We start from the raw sequence: 15,713 nt of genomic DNA on the forward strand, positions 1-15,713 counted from the left end.
CTTCATTTATATCCCAAAATGCATATACTGGTAATTAGATGCAAATCTAATATTGAAACAAGTCTAAGCATTTACAAGTTACATTTCCTATTTCCAACAATATTTTTCATTTAATGTCAATGCAGGTTTTTACATGTATTTTACTTCAGTGGCAAAGTTTAAGGGGATAGTTTGTGATGTGTACCATCTGTATTCCAAGACACAAAAAGGGGACACTTCGCGACACTTACCCAAATCAGCATGCATCTAAGGCCCTGTTTACAAGCAAGTAGGGTAACCATAGCGTTAGGGTTACCCTAGCAAGAGGGTTATCCTAGCACTCATACATTTCTTCTTCTTTTCATCGACGTGTTTACAAGGCAGCTAGGGTTACCCTTTATTTTTTTAATCACTTTCACCACAACAGAGAAACAGGCTGTGGTGGGGGTCGCACAACAGAGCAAGGCTCCAAATTAAGTGTGCCCTTTTTACCCTCCCAACCATGATAAAGCACAGAAGACAGATCGCAAAAACGGGAACTACATGCCCTACTCTTTGCGACAAATGTGTGGCTTCTTTTACGTCCCACAGGATTATGAACATTGAAGGGTTGTGAGACGGGGCCTACGCTTTATTCTCCTTATACCAGAAGACTACACAGAGAACACTTTATCCTCAGTTATTTAAAGACCATGAGTGTTGGTCCAGCCGGAGTTGAACTCACAACCTCCCGCGTGACAGCCTGATGCTCAACCAACTGAGCCACCGGCACTACAGTAACCCTATCTGAGTGCTAGGTTTACCCTAGCCCTAGCTGCCTTGTAAACGCTCTGCTAGGGACAACTTGCCTACCCAGGACAACTTTTTAGCGATTTTCATTGTGTTTGGAATGCTGGCGGATACCAAGCACGCAAAGTTGTCCCAGGTGGTAGGGTAACCCTACCTGTGAAAATTTGCTTGTAAACCCAGGCTATCTTTGATCCTCCTCCTAGGGTAACCCTAGTAGTAGCATTACTCTACCTCCTTGTAAACAGGGCCTAAGTATAACATTTAACAATTATTGGATTCGTTTTTCGCATGATAGCGATAATTATCAAAGCAAAAGTTTGTGTTGGATAAGACAAACTGAGGCCATGATAATTCTCGCTATCATGTGAAAAACGAATCCAATAATATTGTTTTATTATGCATATTCCTGAGCTGAGCTCTGCCACGAGAAAACTGATCAAACTACTGGTTAGTGTATTAGGTGACGTCACTTCTGCATGCATAAAACTATTGTCTGTAGGTATGACGTAAGAGAAACAGAGAAAGCAAGAATTAGCTGCATGCTTATAGCCAAGAAAAATCGAGATGGTGAAACCAATGTATAATAACATGCATTTCAGGACATATGATTTGCACAAGATATGTGGTTGCTGAATATTTAAGACAATGAAGACATGATTCATGCATTTGCAGTCTTTGCTGTCTTTTTTCAAAGAGTTCAACTGCCTGTAAAGTGACAAACATTTTTGGTTATTTGGAGGGAGTAAGGAATGATGTTCCCTTTTTAAAATGTCCTCTCCTTTGGGAGATACTCAAGTTTTGACCAAAACTAATATGAAAACAAAAACCATTAAAGTAAAATATGTACACGTACATGTAGCTTAAAAAATGTACATGTGGAATTGGCATTATTCAAACTTGACATCAGTAGTGTATGCAAGGCACAAATTAATGATATCCATGGCAACCATGTCTTGCAGGTATACCTCATGCATGATAAACATCATTATAATAAAACATACTGGGTATTAAGTTCTGATGATCTTGACTATCTGCCTTTTCTTTTCTGGTGGAAAATCAGAGCTATCTGGTCATTGTAAAGAGACTTTGGAGAGGAAAGTACTTAATACCATTTAATAGAGAGGTTAAGCATGACCTTTACACCAATTGTTGGAGTGAAATTAGGGCTTTGCCAAAAATGTAAGAGCCCCGCTTGATATTAGGTCATTTCTGTCCTGTTAGCTGCAGATATGAAGCAACTTCTCAAAGGAACCAGAGAAGTTAAAACGAGAGAATTTTCAAGCTTTTATGATAAGCAGGAGCCTGCCGTTTCCCATTTGCCATAAACGTCATGCTTAATCTCTCTATTACCTGCCGGTCATCAGGAAAGAAGCATGAAACTCAGAGTAGCAAAAATAAACGTTTTTTGGTTCAAGTCTACCTATCTATATCTACATATATATATATATACTCCAAGAGCTAGGTTATTTGAACATTTACTGCAACTCTAAGTTTCATGCTTCTTGCAGAGCAATCATCAGGCAACTGCCAGAAATAACGGTTACAATCACAGAAATTTGAAATACAGAACAACGGATACGTACGTATACGTTGTTCTGTATTTCAAATTTCTGTGATTGTAACCGTTATTTCTGGCAGTTGCCTGATGATTGTTTCGCAAGAAGCATGAAACTCAGAGTTGCAGTAAATGTTCAAATAACCTAGCTCTTGGAGTATAATTATTCATAGCTCTAGCTCTGCTATTGGGCACTTTATAGTAGATGAGTATTTCTTTCCACTTTTTCGGTTATATATATATATATATATATAACCGAAAAAGTGGAAAGAAATACTCATCTACTATAAAGTGCTCAATAGCAGAGCACATATATATATATATATATATATATATATATATATATATAATTAAATAAGTGAGCAGTTTAAATGGGCTTCCTGAGCCAACGAAGGTGCCAGGCCACCAGAAGGATCCCGGAGAGATACGCAGTCCAAACCACGGCATGTAAAAATTGTATAAAAGTTAAAAGAGGCCAGTGGACGGACAACTTCTGATGACTTAAAAAGTAAAAAGATTTAATGCAGTGTAAAACGTTTCGGTGTATAGGAAAAGAAAAATTAAAACATTGCACTACAGAGCTGTTTCGAAAGGGCCTGGTGGTCCTCTCTCATCAGGTGCATTAAAAACTGAACAACTAAGGTTCCTTTTTTATAGGTTGATCGTTCAAGCATGTTTTATCAAGTACTTGGTTGTATGCCGGCACGCACTCGTCAGTTTGTTCCTTTTGTTTACGGTGCCGGTGCCCTAGACTTAGACTTGAACTAGACGTAGACTTGAACTGGGTCAAAAACATTTATTTGCTACTCTGAGTTTCATCCCTATGGTGGGTGCTGAATACAATAGGACACTAAGTCCCTTACAAGGTATTTACACCCAAAACTAGAATACCCAACCCAGCCCAGAATGAAAAAATATGGAAAAAAGTATTACAAGATCAACAAGAGCAAGTGGAGGTGGCTATATCCAACGCTAGCCACTGACACTGAGGTGAATAGTTGTTTTAGTATATACTAAAACAGTGAGATAATATACAGCACAAAAAATTAATTTGGATGTTTTCTTCACTTGTCACGGATGCAAATCGGGACGCCATTTTTTCCCGAGTTGCTCGGAGGTAAATAGCACAGGATATTCGGAGTTCGACAAGCCAATCAGCGCCCGCGTTCAACGCTATCCACTGTTTTAGTATATACTAATGATGGATATTTACTGAGCAGCGACCTGTACTTTGGTGAATAGTTGTTAAGTATACAGGGACATTGCATATACTGATTACCTTCCAAATCATCTTAAAGAATAGTCCAGGCCACAGTTGTTCAAACGATGGATAGTGCTATCCACCGGATAAATCTCTATCTAGTGTGTAAGTCATAACGAAACCGATTGCACTATCCAGTGCATAGTGAATTATCCCGTGGATAGCATTATCCACCTTTTGAACAACTGGGGCCAGGTGAACACCTTTTCAGTTCAGGCGAATGGGCTTTCATTTTGGACAAACGCGTTTGTTTGCAAATTCTTTTGTACATCAATACCTCATAACTGACAGCTTAACCTAAGACCCTTGACTTTTCTTCTTCATTTTTGATACAAAATTCTCGAACTCCTTTTTAGCTTTGTTTTCCCACTGTTCTTTATCTTCCAGCCTCTCCCAGTACTTCGCTAACTTCTTATTAAGTTTCCTTTCCGAGATGTCAGGACGGGACTGTTTCAGCTCTGATGCCTTCCTCTCTGACCATAAGTCAAAGGCTGTCTTTGGTGGCATCGCTTCTGGATTTCGTTCCAGATAATAATGTGCCAGATCCCGGTCGTATTGTTGTCGACTTACTCGGTACATTTCCCTGTATTTTGCCTTTTTCTCATCCGAAAGCTTTTGCCATTTTTTCCCCATCTTCACCATGATTTCCTTGCTTCCAAGAGAAGAATATTTTGCAGCTAAGAGCGGCCGTTTGTATTCACAAAACAACAAATAAGCGCTTTTTGGCATTTTCGGTTGGTTGGAATCTTCCCTTTTTCTTTTTCTAATTGAGCTGTCTTCCTGGGCCTTTGCATCTTCCAAAACTTCTTTTGCTGTTCTAACTTTTCGGATTTTAGATGTCAAGGTGTTCCAACGCTTTTGTACCTCGTGTTCACTGTAACCATTGAATGCAATTTCACTCCATGATATATCTTTGATATATACATGTTTTTTCTTCTTAAAACTATTTATGTGCTCCTCTACCTTGGCATAGAGTTGCAAGTCTTGATCGCGACTCCAAACGAGGGATTTTTGCTTATTTTCAACGCCGTTAACGGTCGCCATTTTGGACGCTGTGTCTCCATGCCACAGGCTACCCAAGAAGACAAGGCTCCAGTCCTTTTTCGACTGAAGCTGACTCATTCCACATTGATTTCAAAATGGCGAGCCAAGGTTTGTTCGGTCATGCCGGAAGGTCGTCGTCTAAAAACCTCGTCGAATTTCGAGCTGGAAAGATGTCTCTAAAGGGAACAACTGTCACACCCGATAAAAGAAAGGGAATGGTCTATATTTATCAGAGTGAGGACTCCCTGATGCACTTCTGTTGGAAGGATCGCGGCACAGGCACAGTCGAGGACGTAAGCTGGGTTTTTGTCTTGGTCTATTGACAAAGTTTTAGTCTGTGTAGATCCTTGATTTGTCCTTACATGCATCTTTTTCGTTTTTTTATAATCTATAAGGCTTTTTCGCCTATTTACCTAACTTTCTTCGTGAAAAGAAAACTGGCGCTGAACGCATTAATATTGAACACTGATGATATATGAAGTGCAGACTGTGTGAACGAAAGTCGAAAGTTAATGGTATTTCCACGGCCCTTGGTTATATTGCTATTTATTCGCTTGACTTGGTTTCATTGTTTGGCTTTTCGTCGTCGATCCAACAGTCAGAAAGTTTGTGGAACGAATAAACTGAGTGCCATTAATTTTTTATGCCTCAATCTATGGAGGCTGAGTTTGAAGCTACTTCTTCACTCCCAAAATTGCCCCTATCGGCAAAGAAAATCGTCAGGAGTTAGTTGTAATTATCCTAAGTTAACTCTATAATTAGCGCACTTGGGAATGGAAAGGTTATTTATTTGTGGCAAGCATAGAAATCAAGCCAAAAACAACTCAAGCTAATAAACTTAGCTTTCAAAAATTAATTTATTTTGTATTTTAGTTCTTTGAAGTTCACACTCTATTCGAAAAGAGAAGGAAATTAGGATACTGTGTCTTTGCCAGTGAGAGTAATAATGATAATAAAAAACTTAATTTAACCACGGGATCCTTATCACTAAGAAGTGGTGTTGTAAAGAGCCCTTTGCATTAACACTAATAAATGTAATACCCTGAAGCCTAAAGCTAAAACTTAAAAATTACAAGTATGGTTGAAATATCTCATATTAGTGCTACGTAATTTCTGATTTACAGTAGCAGAATAAAAACTATTTAAAGTAGTGGCCTGCTTAGCCTTGGCTTGCAGACTGTTCCATGTAACTACGCCCCTTTTTTTGAGGGCCTCAGTATTTTGCCGTGGAATAAACAGGTTATGTTGGGTGCCCCGAAGATTATGTCTGTGAATAGTATTTACACTGGTGAATTTTTCAGTCAGGTATTTGGGCACAAGGTTATTTACTGTTTTGAACATAAAAGATTTCAATAATTATTGCATTTTTCACGTCTGTCAGCGAGGCTTTTCCATTTGAGGGCACAAAGAATCTGATGAATTTTGTGATGTGCAACTACACGTATGGGTAATCCTCACTTGAAGGGTTCTTGTGTGAGGAAAATATTGTTGATAATCCATTGCTAATCCCAATTTAAAGTGTATATATTTCTAGCTATTGAGAGCTTTCCTGCTAGAGACTGTGCTCCTGTGGAGATTGTGACTCTTCCATCATTATTTTAATGAAGGCAATGTGCATGGCTAAGTCATGATAAACTGAATCTTGAGTTGTTCAAGATTGTCTAAGTTGTGCAGTTGAATTTTTGTTCCATGTTTTTCCAATTTGAGTCCAGTTGTTCAAAAGCCTATTAACTCTGTGATTAAATACCAACCAAGGTTTGTATTTCGTTCATTAACAGTGCCTTAACTTCCTAATTTTATTCTGAATGAAAGCAAAAGTCTATTTCAAAACTGAAGGCTAAAAATCTTGTGGAAATTTTTTGGGCAGAAAATTGGTTTCAGGTAATCCAGGATTACTGTAGCTTAAAGGGCAATTTGCTGTTTTAAGGTCAAAACTGAGTAAAAATCTACTGTAAATTAGTACTTTAGCTCACATGTAAAACATTCCTGACAACCCACTGGGAAGATACGGAATGAGTTTATGGCACAAAGAGCTACATGTATTAAATCGCATTTATAAAATTTTTGGCTCCTTTTTTGAAGACATTGTCAGTTTTTTCAGTTTATAATACATTTCCATCCTCTCCATCCTTGGGTGCAAACAACAAAGAATAGCTTCAGTGCACTTGAATGGTTATTGGCAACAGAACTACAGCATTATTTTTTGGTCTTCATTGATGCAAAGACGGCTTTTAGTGTTTTGAAGTTTGTCTAAAATAGCGTGACACTGCCCCTTTAATTATTGGGCCTTGAACAACTGGGTCCTGGAGTATATTATTCAGTCTCTCTTTTTTTATGGCTGCCGCCTAGGTAACCAAACTTTGACTGTATTGCTAGTGGTTGTAATGTTGGTTGTAAATTTATCCATCAGGATTTGATTATCTTCCCTGATGACATTGAGTACAAGCGTGTAAAGCAATGCACAACTGGAAGGGTGTTCATTCTAAAATTCAAGTCATCTACTCGCAAATTCTTTTTCTGGATGCAAGAACCCAAGACCGACAAGGACGAAGAGTACACAACAAAAGTAAACAACCTACTTAACAACCCCCCCACCCCTGGTTCGGGAGGTGGAGGAAGCGGACTTCCCTCTGCCTTAGCTGGTCTGACTGAGCAACTTGGTAGGTTTGATAATCAAGCTTCATGTATTAGCCAGGCATACATGTACACTTAAAAAACTTGAATGAATTATAAAGGGATTGTGTGGATTCATATGGGAAGCTTTTTTTGCAGATTCTTTGTTATTGGAATTTTAGTACTGTCTAGTAATTAAAAGCAGTAACTGCTGAATACCCTGCCACCTTTGTTAGCACTCGGCAACACTCTTTGAATATCGAGTGACTATACATTACCATAGATGCCATTCTTATGCAAATAAGTGGCGGGGTATTCAGCAGTTAAGCTCAGGTAACTTTCTGACTCTTTGTCAGGGCTCGAAATTGCGACCAATGCAGTTGCATTTGCGACTGAAATATCTGGAGAAGTTGCAAATTTGCTACTTGTTGTCACCTTCGCTCTTTCGAAACAAAAGGGTTAGCAGTTGCCACTTTGCTGCTACTGTTGCTAAAATAAGTAAATAAATGACAAAATTATTTTGTTTCTTGCAGTGAATTTTCTCTGAAGATAGCATAATTGCAGAGTAATGTAGCTGTGATGTTACGTGCACAGCTCCATTCCTTTGATCATTCACTATTTCAGCGGTTTCTTTACACACAAGTATTGCGGGCTCATATTTTTTTGCTAAACCGCTGACAACACAATGCCGCACGGCGATTTTGCGACTAAATTTGCAAAATTGTGACTAAATTTTTGTATCTTGTCGCAAAATGCGACTGTTTGTGAGGCCTTCAGCTTCTGTCGTGTCAGTGTTTTTGTTGAGGTTTTGTCATGAACTTTTCTTGATCCTGGGTGTCATGAGCAGACTATTAGTCAGTTCTTACAATAATATTATTTATTTAATTTATGTACATGTAACCATTGGAAAATGGGGCTCCCTTTTTCCTTTTCAAGGCAACTCATCATCAGTTTGCATTACAATGTATCGAGCTTGCGAGGAGAACATTTATCAATCAGTCTTGGGAGTGAAAGGGTTGATGGCCATTGGCATAAGAGGAGTCCTGTAGATCTCTTGGCAGCTGCTTTAAAATGCAACTAAATGAAAAACAAAAAATTAAGAGGTGAAGAGCATAAGGCATTTCGTACTTGGAAAAATACAAGAGCAGGCTATACCTCTAGAAATTGCAGGTGAAACACCCTTGCTAGAACACTACACCCACTTGTTCTAATACAGCAATGCTTGAAATTAGCAGTTGCCCGGTCATCCAAGACGACCAAAAAGTTTGGCGGGCGACTAATTTTTGGTAAATTTATGAAAAGGTTAGTTCCCCGAAGAAGAAAACAACCCAGCCAAAAAAAAAAATATGTTATACATAAGCAGTACCCGACTCTGATGTCAATGTCTGATTATAGTAGTGCGAATTCAACAATTATTTAACAAATTGAAAGTGGTTCAGCATTGTCTGTGCTCTTACCAACAACGATATTGGTCATCACAGTGGTAAAAATGTTGTGCACTCATGAGGCACAGTTTTTTACCACAATATTCAACGCCAAAGAAAGAGCAAGGTTGTCTATAACTTTCTCGCAATATGATTGGTGTTTTTCCCAAAATGAGCGTTCTAGATTGGCTATTACATTGCCTGACAAATTGACACAGCGTTGTCTCGGCTCTTATCGGCAATGGCAAATTAGCCAATCAGATTGTAAGATTACAAGCAATTTTGTGGTAAAGAATTAATGTGCTGCAGATGAGCATTTTCCCATGTTTTGAATATCTGTGGCTTTTACAAAATTTGTCAGATTCGAAAAATTTGTGTGTACTGTGATGTAAATGGCAATGGAAATAACTTAAACCCGGACTTCCACAAAAAACTACAGGCGCACACTTAGAACTACACTCTTTTCTTATAAGAACCCTTTTTATAAGAACATTGAGGCTGAAATTTTACCCAAATTTATTTTGCTCATCTGTATTTGAAATGAAAGCATAAAATATTATTAATAAATGCAACTTAATATTATTCTTTTGTATAACATAACAATCGTGTTCTTATTGCATGATATACATCTCAGTTTGTAATAGTGAGCAGTTGTTATTATTTTATAATCTACCAAAATAACTTCAACACCATCAATTGAAGTCATCAGAGTGAAACAAAGGCTGATGTAAATTTAAGAGCATCTTAAGAATGTTTTCAGCCTCACATCGCAAAAATATATACTTGAACATTCAGCCTCAGCTCCAAAATTAGACGTTCTTATAAAAAAAATGTATAGGATACTCAAGCTCCAACTCTATGCGATTGCATCTCAACACGGCATGCATTTAAACATATGGGGTTTCCCAATGGGCAACCAGGTACATGTATTCATCAGGGCAACCAAATTTATACATGTAGATTTAATTGCCTGGCTTTTGAAACACGGACAACCTGGAATTTTTTTTAATTCCAAGCACTGATACAAGTATGTTTAATCATTAGGTGATGGGCAATTGCAAGGCCTCCTGGGTAATCTGGATCAGCAGCAGTTGTTACAGTTATTAAGTGGTTATGGTGGAGCTCTGGGTGGTCACAGCAGTTTGTCCAGTGCAGGCAGTTCTGTCACACCACCTGCTGCGGCTTCGCCTACGTGAGTAATAACAGGAGAAATCAACCAATTTAGTAATTTTTTTATGAACCAGAGGCTGCAAGCATGGCTACAGGTAGGCTATCCTCTTGATGCTCTTCTGGTTTCGGCCAAGTTGAGATAGACTGGAACGTTTCCCCTTCTGATGTCACTGTTTAAAAGCAACATCTACAATCATAGACAAAAGTAGGTGAGAAGGTTATGAAAATGAACCGCATCAGAGCTGTACTTCAACCCGCTTCTGTTAAAGCACAAAAGAAATAGTTTCACCTTCTCTTATATAGCCCTCCTCCCTCCTATTCAATGTTGAGAGTTAACACAACAATTTCCCACTAAAACCATTCAGTTTTGCACAATATTGAATTGGGGGGAGGGGGGGGGGGGGGACGGGAGAGAGGCAATGAAGACGTCAAAAGTGCTGACCTTCCCAAGGGTTTTGTCCATGATTGTAGGTCCATGCTAAGAGTAATGCCCCATTTAACCCATTGACTCCTGGAGCACCCTAGGATACCCCCTAGGTTGCCCCCGGCCTCTCAATCCCAGGGTCAATGGGTTAAGGTTGTTGTTGTGAGTGAAATTACAGGTGACATGCAAATAGAAATAGAACCCAGGAAGCCCGTATTCAAATCAAGGGTTCCAAAGAAAGCCGCCTCAATCATCCTACATGAATTGTCTGGGCCATGCCTCCTCCTTTCATAAAAAAATAATCTTGTGTGTTCTAGGCCAACCAGAGTGCAATCCTCTCCTGGACCAAGGACGACATCCTCAGCAGCATCATCAGGGACCACCACACCACGTCCTGTAACAGCAACCCCAACAGTGCCTCCACCTGCTCCGTCTCGTCCAGTTCAGGAAACTGCTCATCAAGCTGTGCAGTTGAGTGACTTGCAAAGTATCCTGTCCCACATGCAAGGTATAATTTATATCAGGGAACTTAAATGGCTACATTGTATATTGGCTTGAGTTTTTTGCACCATACACGTGAGTACTGTACATGAAAGGGGTCCCAATTTTTCTTAGTTTATTTTATTTTTATTTATTAACTTTGCCAGTCAAGCTGGCAGAGCGCCACAACAGCTTGCGCCAATTACTGTGGCCCCTTTTTTTACCCTCCCAACCATGATACACAACAGAAGACAGACCACAACACTGGGAACTACGTGCCCTACTCTTAGCGACAAGTTTGTGGGTTCTTTTACGTCCGTGAGAGAGGGGTTGTAAGACGGGACCTCCGGCTTATCGTCCTTGTCCGAGAAGACTTGAAAGTCTAACCATTTGCAGATGTAGTTACAAAGGCAGCACTTTCTCCTCAGTTATTTAAAGACCCTGAGTGTTGGTCCGGCCGGAATTGAACTCGCGACCTCCCGCGTGACAACCCGGTGCTCAACAAGTGCTGACAAGTTTGTCAGTTCGACACTAAAATCTTGTAACCAAAAACATGCAATTTGTACTATGGGAAGTTTGCGACCAACATCTACAGACAGAGAAACTATTGTGCATTGGGGGTCTACAAATAGTGATGGACAAACAAAAGGAGATAATTGGGGATCTACATGTAAATTTATAAACTTAAGTCTTTTTGATCTATTAACCAGCATTGGGGTGATGTGGCAGCATGATAATCAATAATTGTACGGTGTACATGTACATGTCAATGTAAACATTCCTGTCATTCAGTCAATCATTAGCAATCCTTCTTTGCGTGTTTGCGCGTTCTAGCAATCAGTCTGTGACGTCAAATCAGGAATAGACCCGCTCCCTTTCTAACTCGGTCGAGAACAAAATATGCTTGGTTTTTCGCAAGTTTTGAAGCCTAGGAAGAGGGAAAAAAGGGCCACAATGCGTTTCGAACAGGTGCAAAGATTCATTTTGACGAAAAAAAATTTTTGAGGTTAGGGGTCACTTTCAGGCAATGCTTTCTCTCTCAGTTATTTAAAGGCCTTGAGTGTTGGTATAGCCAGAGTTGAACTCACGACCTCCCGCCCACTACTCCAGTGCTTAACCAAGTGAGCCAGTCTGTATTATTTCATGTTGTTTTGGTTTGGCCAAGAATGTTTCAAACTGCAATCTACATATACTACACGTAGCAATTTTTCGTCATTGTAATGTATGCCTTTCTCATAACACAAAAATTATACCAGTTGTTCTTTTTTTTAATTCTAGTGCCTGCAGAAAACAGTGATGAACCAAGAGAATGTATGTTAAGTACTGTGATATTACCCTTATTTCTGCTCTATACACAATTGAAGGGCTACAAGTAACGTCATCCTTAGTGTGTTCTAAGTGCACTTTTTCGCCCGAAAAGCCATTTTTTAAAACTGCCATCTTGACAACTTCGTTGCTTAGTGGAGGTTGGGTTTCTGAGACATCCTTGAGTTTCCACTATTGGTAGCCAGCTCCAAGATGGAGACTGCACCCATGGCTGGCAAAAGCTGACAACCCAGCCATGAGCCCCCACGCAAGATAGAAGATAGCCCACCCGTCATGATAAACAGTGGAAAGTAGAGGGAGGAAGGAGAGGGGAAAACTGCTAAACACTCTACACAAAAATTGCATTTAACCTCATTTTAAGAAGCCAGAACCACTTTGCTACGCCTCATGGTTTAGAACCTGATAAAAATACTCCAGCTCATTTATTAAACAGTACTTAAAGGTACTTTGAAGGTGTCAGTGATAAGCTCGGCATGCAAGGAAGAAACCCAAAAATCAGTGCTTTTGCATGCTTCAGCTTTCATTGGTTGACACAGAAATGCTGCAAATGAAAACTAACTTTTGGTACAAGTTTGTATCTTTTCATTTTATGTGATTATATTTTATTTTCCTCCACATGTTTTTTTCAGTGGTAGACTTGTCCACTGTTCTTACCCCTGACTCCCTGATGCCTTTGCTGACAGATCCTGAGTTCCGTGAACAGCTTGCACCTTTTCTTCCAGCTGGTGATGAGCTGTCGCAGAATCCTACGGAGCTGGCTACTACTCTGCGCTCACCACAGTTTCAGCAGGTTAGTGTGGTACAATTTGCGAAGTATAAAATAGTATTGTTTTAGAGTCAAGCATACTGCTTTTCAATGGGAATACACAGCGCAGATACAGTTCTTTGTACAGTTTTCGTTCCTGTTTATCAGAACATTTCAGGCCACAAACCAGCAAGAACGAATGCCTTGTGGTTTGTGATAGCATGTCACTCACATAATTCATGTCACTTGTATAGTAAGTCTATTCACTACCTATTTCTTAGCAGTGTATGTCTGTAAATAGGCTTGTGTAGCTAAAGAACTGTGACTATTCTCTGGGGAGTTTTCTTAATTTTAAACAGTGACAGGAAGGAAAAAAGTAAAGGAATAAATGTGACCTCTCACGCGAAAACGTTCCTAACGACTAGTCGCTCTAAGGCGCGAAGCCCTGAAGTATCCGTGAAGTCGCCGTGAGAACGTAAAGGAAAGTCACGAGTTAAGGAATTGGAAGTCGTTCGCTTTCCTCAAGCAGTCGTTCGAAAATATCAGGTACCCGTGAGAACGGCTCTGGTCATTCACGAGAGAAAGCAAAAATATTGCTCGCCTTTCGAACGAGTTTTGAGTTTTGGCTTGCAACCATTGTTTTGTCAATCGAACAACTCAAGCAACAGAAGGTGATCAAGTCTTGCACTTTCGCTGGCCACCGCGATACGAAATTCGCAAAACACTGTTGTAAAACTGAAGTCTTTAACAACACTTCTAGCAATAATGGGAAGGTTGACACCGCAAGGACAGAAAATAAGCTGCTGGAGAACCGCGATAATAATAATTCTCGCAAATATGCGTAGCTTCAAAGTAACGCAACTATTTGTGATACGTTGATCAGAACTGTTGTTGTCTTTATTCTTTCAACGACACTTAAAAAGTCGCATGATCTGAATTGAAAAGTTTACTTGTGAGGCTAAAATATAATACTAGAGAAAAATAGTCAGCATTACAGAGCTTTTATCTTCTCTCCAGGCTGTTGGAATGTTTAGTTCTGCATTGCAGTCAGGGCAGCTAGCACCATTGATGGGACAGTTTGGCTTTAATGAGGATGTTATGGGGGCAGCTAGCCGAGGAGGTATGTGGAGGCAGTTGGTTTGGAGTCAAAGAAGAATCATACAAATTTGTTTCTTTTTTCTCGTTTTTGATGAAAATGGTTTTTACAAGTCTAAAGAAGGAAGGTAAAAAGACATCTGCTAAGCAGTGAAGTTTAGCAAGATGATACATGTAAGGTTATAGGTTTAATTAACGCTAACAGGAGTGATCATTATGTAAATTCACCCCGCAATTTAATTACATTATCAGGTATATAAGTATTGAGAATGAAGATCATTATCAGCTCAAGGGTATCATCTTGATATATCTAACACCAAATTCTCATGACCAGCGAACAAAGAAATGTAAGAAGTAGCTAGGAGAATGAACTTTTATATTATTGGAATCAACTTGAGTTTTCATGTCTGTTCATACAACCCAGTTGTTTTTTATCTCGCTCTTAGTCCTGGGAATATAAAACGATGTTCTTGATCCCCTAAGAATGAAATGTTCAGAAAGGATAGTTTTTAAAGAAAATGCATTTCTCCACCACCTAATTCTCTTTAAAATCAGTCCTAAACAAATTGGAATTTTTAGAATAATTCTACATTTGCTCTTCACAATTATGGGAGTGGAGGAAATGAAGGCTAACCAATCAGTTAATGAAACAAGTGAATGTCTTTCAGATATGGTTGAATTTGTACGAGCTGTTCAAGAGTCCTCTCGTCCCAGCACTGCTGACAGCACCAGTACCTCAGATGAAACCTCACGGCCTACAACAGCCGCCGAGGAAGACCAAGGGACCGGGGACAAAGACAAGGATGAAGATGAGGCCATGAGTTTGGACTAAGAAGCAGCATTCAACAATAAATTGATTTGCATATTTTCTTATAATTGTGCCATTTGCTAAACTTGTAGACGCAAATAAATGTTCAGAAACCTTGGTCATGAAGGCAGGTTGTTTCACCATTAGACTACATTGACTCCCTTCAATGTAGCACATGTTAACCTAAATATCAGTCCCTCCCCTGGTACTCAGGCTAAGCACATGTTTGTAATCTGACTGGCGGAAAGACCTTAGTCTAAAAAATTGGCCTTCATTTTGAAAGATCGTCTGTGCTTTCTAGCAGTAAATTCAATTCCCCAAACAGCACGACATGGATTATTCCAAGGCTAAGAATTTACAAGACTAGTGGAAAGCGGATGCCAAAATGGTGAAGGTTATCAGTAACCTACCAGGCAAGAAAACCTGGACCGAAGCCATCGTCAGGAGAATCATGCAAGCCAAACAAAAATTCAAATTGTAATCGACTTTTATTGACAGGATTTCATTAAAACGTTGATCTTATCATGAACGGTGCGTGGTCTTCTATTTATTTAAAAATTATACTCAAACCGTTAGCCTTGGTTTTGAAAAAAAGAGACCCTTGAGGAGGTACTCCCCTGATCACCCATCCAGTCACGTCACCTTAATGATCTGATGGGGTATTAGAGGCCAAAAAGAGTGGTTTTGAGCATAAATACCCGTGATCTACAGAACCACATCTGTATCTGTTGCATCTCTTTTAATCGAACCCACAAGGTTAACAATTTCGTCAGAACGGGCAGATGGACTCTCACTATCACGAAGGCTGTTTGTCCCAACATGAATAATGAGTTGGTCTGGCTTTTTCCTTAAGATAGGCGTTTTTGTCCGAGATTGTTGGTTTTATCGACGGTCCATTTTTAAATCTGGTTATTTCCGCGGCGCCTGAAAAACCCTTTGAAGAATAACCCAAGCTGATTTGATACATTTTTTTAAAACAACGTGAAAGTGTTCAGTACAA

The 15,713-nt window shown here is 39.5% G+C and overlaps 2 protein-coding genes across 2 annotated transcripts; one reads left to right on the forward strand and one right to left on the reverse strand.

Moving 5' to 3' along the window:
* Positions 1–3,734: 3,734 nt before the first annotated feature.
* Positions 3,735–4,665, reverse strand: LOC138033899 (nucleolar transcription factor 1-A-like). Its single transcript, XM_068881769.1, has one exon. The coding sequence runs from the start codon at positions 4,626–4,628 to the stop codon at positions 3,882–3,884; it is 747 nt and encodes a 248-aa protein (XP_068737870.1). The 5' UTR covers positions 4,629–4,665; the 3' UTR covers positions 3,735–3,881.
* A 40-nt stretch (positions 4,666–4,705) lies between these two features.
* On the forward strand, positions 4,706–15,242 carry LOC138033898 (proteasomal ubiquitin receptor ADRM1-A-like). The gene is made up of 8 exons (XM_068881768.1): positions 4,706–4,921; positions 7,039–7,288; positions 9,710–9,857; positions 10,577–10,767; positions 12,018–12,050; positions 12,695–12,855; positions 13,828–13,930; positions 14,574–15,242. The coding sequence occupies exons 1-8, from the start codon at positions 4,724–4,726 to the stop codon at positions 14,735–14,737; spliced, it is 1,248 nt and encodes a 415-aa protein (XP_068737869.1). The 5' UTR covers positions 4,706–4,723; the 3' UTR covers positions 14,738–15,242.
* The last annotated feature ends 471 nt before the right edge of the window (positions 15,243–15,713 follow it).

This window comes from Montipora capricornis, chromosome 14 (assembly GCF_036669925.1).
Source record: "Montipora capricornis isolate CH-2021 chromosome 14, ASM3666992v2, whole genome shotgun sequence".
Taxonomy (NCBI): Eukaryota; Metazoa; Cnidaria; class Anthozoa; order Scleractinia; family Acroporidae; genus Montipora; species Montipora capricornis.

Excerpts from the sequence above, each read along its gene's own strand:
- LOC138033899 (XM_068881769.1), bottom strand. The coding sequence starts at position 4,628 with ATGGCGACCGTTAACGGCGTTGAAAATAAGCAAAAATCCCTCGTTTGG.
- LOC138033898 (XM_068881768.1), top strand. The coding sequence starts at position 4,724 with ATGGCGAGCCAAGGTTTGTTCGGTCATGCCGGAAGGTCGTCGTCTAAA. Across the intron at positions 12,051-12,694 it reads CAGTGATGAACCAAGAGAAT|TGGTAGACTTGTCCACTGTT; the intron begins GTATGTTAAGTA and ends TGTTTTTTTCAG. Across the intron at positions 12,856-13,827 it reads GCTCACCACAGTTTCAGCAG|GCTGTTGGAATGTTTAGTTC; the intron begins GTTAGTGTGGTA and ends TCTTCTCTCCAG.